At 48.9% G+C, this 2,737-nt stretch overlaps 1 protein-coding gene across 1 annotated transcript; it reads right to left on the minus strand.

Annotated features, from left to right (window-relative positions):
- Positions 1-370: 370 nt before the first annotated feature.
- LOC124655482 (WAT1-related protein At4g28040-like) lies at positions 371-2,280 on the minus strand. The gene is made up of 6 exons (XM_047194368.1): positions 2,009-2,280; positions 1,803-1,916; positions 1,320-1,518; positions 1,012-1,173; positions 731-882; positions 371-602 (listed from the first exon to the last, which is right to left on the minus strand). The coding sequence occupies exons 1-6, from the start codon at positions 2,278-2,280 to the stop codon at positions 389-391; spliced, it is 1,113 nt and encodes a 370-aa protein (XP_047050324.1). The 3' UTR covers positions 371-388.
- Between the last annotated feature and the right edge of the window lie 457 nt (positions 2,281-2,737).

Consider the following 2,737-nt stretch of genomic DNA (forward strand, 5'->3'; position numbering starts at 1 on the left):
AATTTCAAAAATAGTTTAGCAAGATGAGTTATAGCTAGCCATCACCTTTTTTGTAGTTGTAATAGTCTTTCCTGTTATGCTGGCCCTTCTTAACGTATGTCTTAGTCCTTACCAATTGAATTATTCCTTACCAATTGACTTGTTCCTGATTTGTCCTAATTATGCGAGACAACCGTTGGTTCATGGCTGTTTGGATCAGATATATTCGGCAATTTATGCATTGAGCAGACTATGAGACCATGTCTTCGATCATTTCAGCATGTCGAAGGACCCGAAATCACAAATATAATTCTACATTATGTAAAAGGAGTAAATGGAGCTACATAATGTAGCTGACTATCAAAGTATCAATTGACAGGCTAGAAGCTCATTTCAAAATACTGCAATATCATTGGCATGTTGAAGTATCAGGGTTCCCGTTTTCAGATAACAATGGTTCTGAAAGGTTAGTCTCACTCTCTATTTTTACACCGATACTATCTTGCTCTACAATGCTCTCAGGATCAGTACAACGTATGGCCAGTCTCTCGCTCTTTACATCATCTGCTTTACCCCACAGCACTACATACAGGCCGAAGATGATGGTGATAGCACCTAACACGCTGTGCAGCAGAAAAAAGTGCACGATTAACATCATCGACAAGAAAAGGAATTATCAACTGCACACAGCAGGGTTTCCAGCGCAAGTTTATTTTATATAATACTAATGACAAATCAAGTGAGTACATACCTGCCAATATGGAGTTCTTCGTGAAGGAAGAGCGTAGACAATATTGTCGTGATCACTGCGCTGAGTGGCGTAAATATTGCGCTGTAAAGAGGACCTTTCACCGCTATGCACCAAGATTGCATAAAAAAGTTTGCGCCCGAGGCAAAAACACCCTACAAAAAATTGTTGGATGTTATTCAGTTGGGTAAGATTATACGTCAGTGCATGTAATTGGGAACAATATGTGGATCAAGATCGCCACTCATGCATTTGCAGTTTTGCACGGATGGAGCAGCACTTACTCCGTATAGGATGTAGGGAAGCTCCCATATTGAAGCAAGCTTCCAGATCTGTAAATAGTTTTCTTCTAGGAAGAATGCCATCACCATGCATTGCAAGGTCGCCAGGAAGCACATCCATGTTGCCAAGGACAATGGATCAAGGTAGTATTTACAGATGGGCACCTGGAATTGATCACGCACACGATCATTCAGAAACAGAGCAACTCTACTGCGGTTTTCCTTTCTTAAACCAAGCAAAAGACAAATTTGGTCCACAACAATAATAAAATGAATGGATAAATGTTGTCAAGGTGCAATGCGGTGCTTGCCTGCAAGATGTACCAGATGGAGAAACAGATGGCGTTCCCCATGAGGTACATTCCTCCAATCACCCAGTCGTCGGTAACGAGCGCGCCGAGAAGCTTCGGCCCCTTGAAGAACGCCATGAGCATTGCTCCGGCGAGGCAGACGATGGTGCCGACGATCTTTGCGATGCTTCTTGAGCTCCTCAAATCCACCTTCTCCAACCTGCAGATGCGTGGGATCAGTCAAAAACATTTCGAGTCACTCGACCAGTGAGGTCCGAACGGAGGAGCTTCCGTGGACCAGACCGAGGCAGGTTAAGCCTAACTTAACTGGGCCTGGGACTCCACCAGCAGGCCCGATGGGCTTATTTGCTATTGCAAGTAGGCCTGCCCAGAATAAGTATTTGCCTCCGTAGCTAAAAGCAAGCTAAGAAATCGGACGGCCAGCGTGTTCTTCCCAACTCTGCGGCGGGGATGGACACATGAGGGGAGGAGGAGGAGGAGTACCCTATGACGGCGGCGATGGCGAACGTGATGCCGGGGGCGAGATTGGTGGTCGCTCTTGCCATCGACGGCGACGCCAGATGCAGCCCCATGAAGTAGCAGTACTGCCCCGTCGCGCTGCGAGATCGAAAACACATGGGCATCAGCACAAGGGATGGGCCGGAAGTGAAGCCGACCGGAGACGGAAAGGAAGAGATTTTCGAGCGTACGTGGCGAGGGAGGCGACGAAGAGCAGGGCGAAGGCCCGGGAGCCGACGGCCATGGGGCGCAGCGTGAACCCTCTGGTGGCGAGGGAGCCCAGGAAGAGCGCGGCGGCAGCGATGCCCTGGCGGTAGGCGACGAAGACGATGGGGCGCATGCCGAGCCCGTACGCCGTCTTGAGCGCCATGTCCACCAGCGAGTAGAACAGCTGCACCAGCACCATCGCCACGCCCGGCTTGTACCGCTCCGCCCACGGCCTCCAGCCGCCGCCGCCTGCCATCGCCCGCGGGATCTGATAGCGCGCCGGAGAGCGAGTGAGATGGAGATCAGAAATTCAGTTCGCTATGTGGAAGTACTACTAGTAGTCACCAGCTAAGTAGGAGCATCCATGTGCGCGCGCGCGCTTACGGACAAACCAGCCGCCGCTGAATCGGCATTGCTACCTGTTAGTTTTACAATTCATGTTTTGCAGTCAAACAGGCAGAGGAGATAAAAGAATTGCCGGCGACGGTGATGCGGCGAGCATGAGTGCAACACCAAACTTGAAATATTCGACCAGACGCCCAGGTATATGCCCATGTCCTCTCTTCTCTTCTTGTGACTCATGTTCCCGTCTAATCAATTGGTTTTTGTGGCATGATTGCCTAGCTTGCTTGTCCAAGTTTTCTTCCCCTTGATTAAAAAAGAGTTAGTAAAACGGCACAATATAGAAAAATACTAGTACTTCATTAAGCATC

This window comes from Lolium rigidum, chromosome 5 (genome assembly GCF_022539505.1).
Source record: "Lolium rigidum isolate FL_2022 chromosome 5, APGP_CSIRO_Lrig_0.1, whole genome shotgun sequence".
Lineage (NCBI taxonomy): Eukaryota > Viridiplantae > Streptophyta > Magnoliopsida > Poales > Poaceae > Lolium > Lolium rigidum.

What these genes read in the sequence shown, in the direction of transcription:
- LOC124655482 (XM_047194368.1), bottom strand. Translation starts at nt 2,280, where the DNA reads ATGGCAGGCGGCGGCGGCTGGAGGCCGTGGGCGGAGCGGTACAAGCCG. An exon ending in GCCATCGCCGCCGTCATAGG is followed by an intron (nt 1,519 to 1,802) that starts GTACTCCTCCTC and finishes ACGCATCTGCAG; the next exon opens with GTTGGAGAAGGTGGATTTGA. An exon ending in TTCCCTACATCCTATACGGA is followed by an intron (nt 883 to 1,011) that starts GTAAGTGCTGCT and finishes AATTTTTTGTAG; the next exon opens with GGTGTTTTTGCCTCGGGCGC.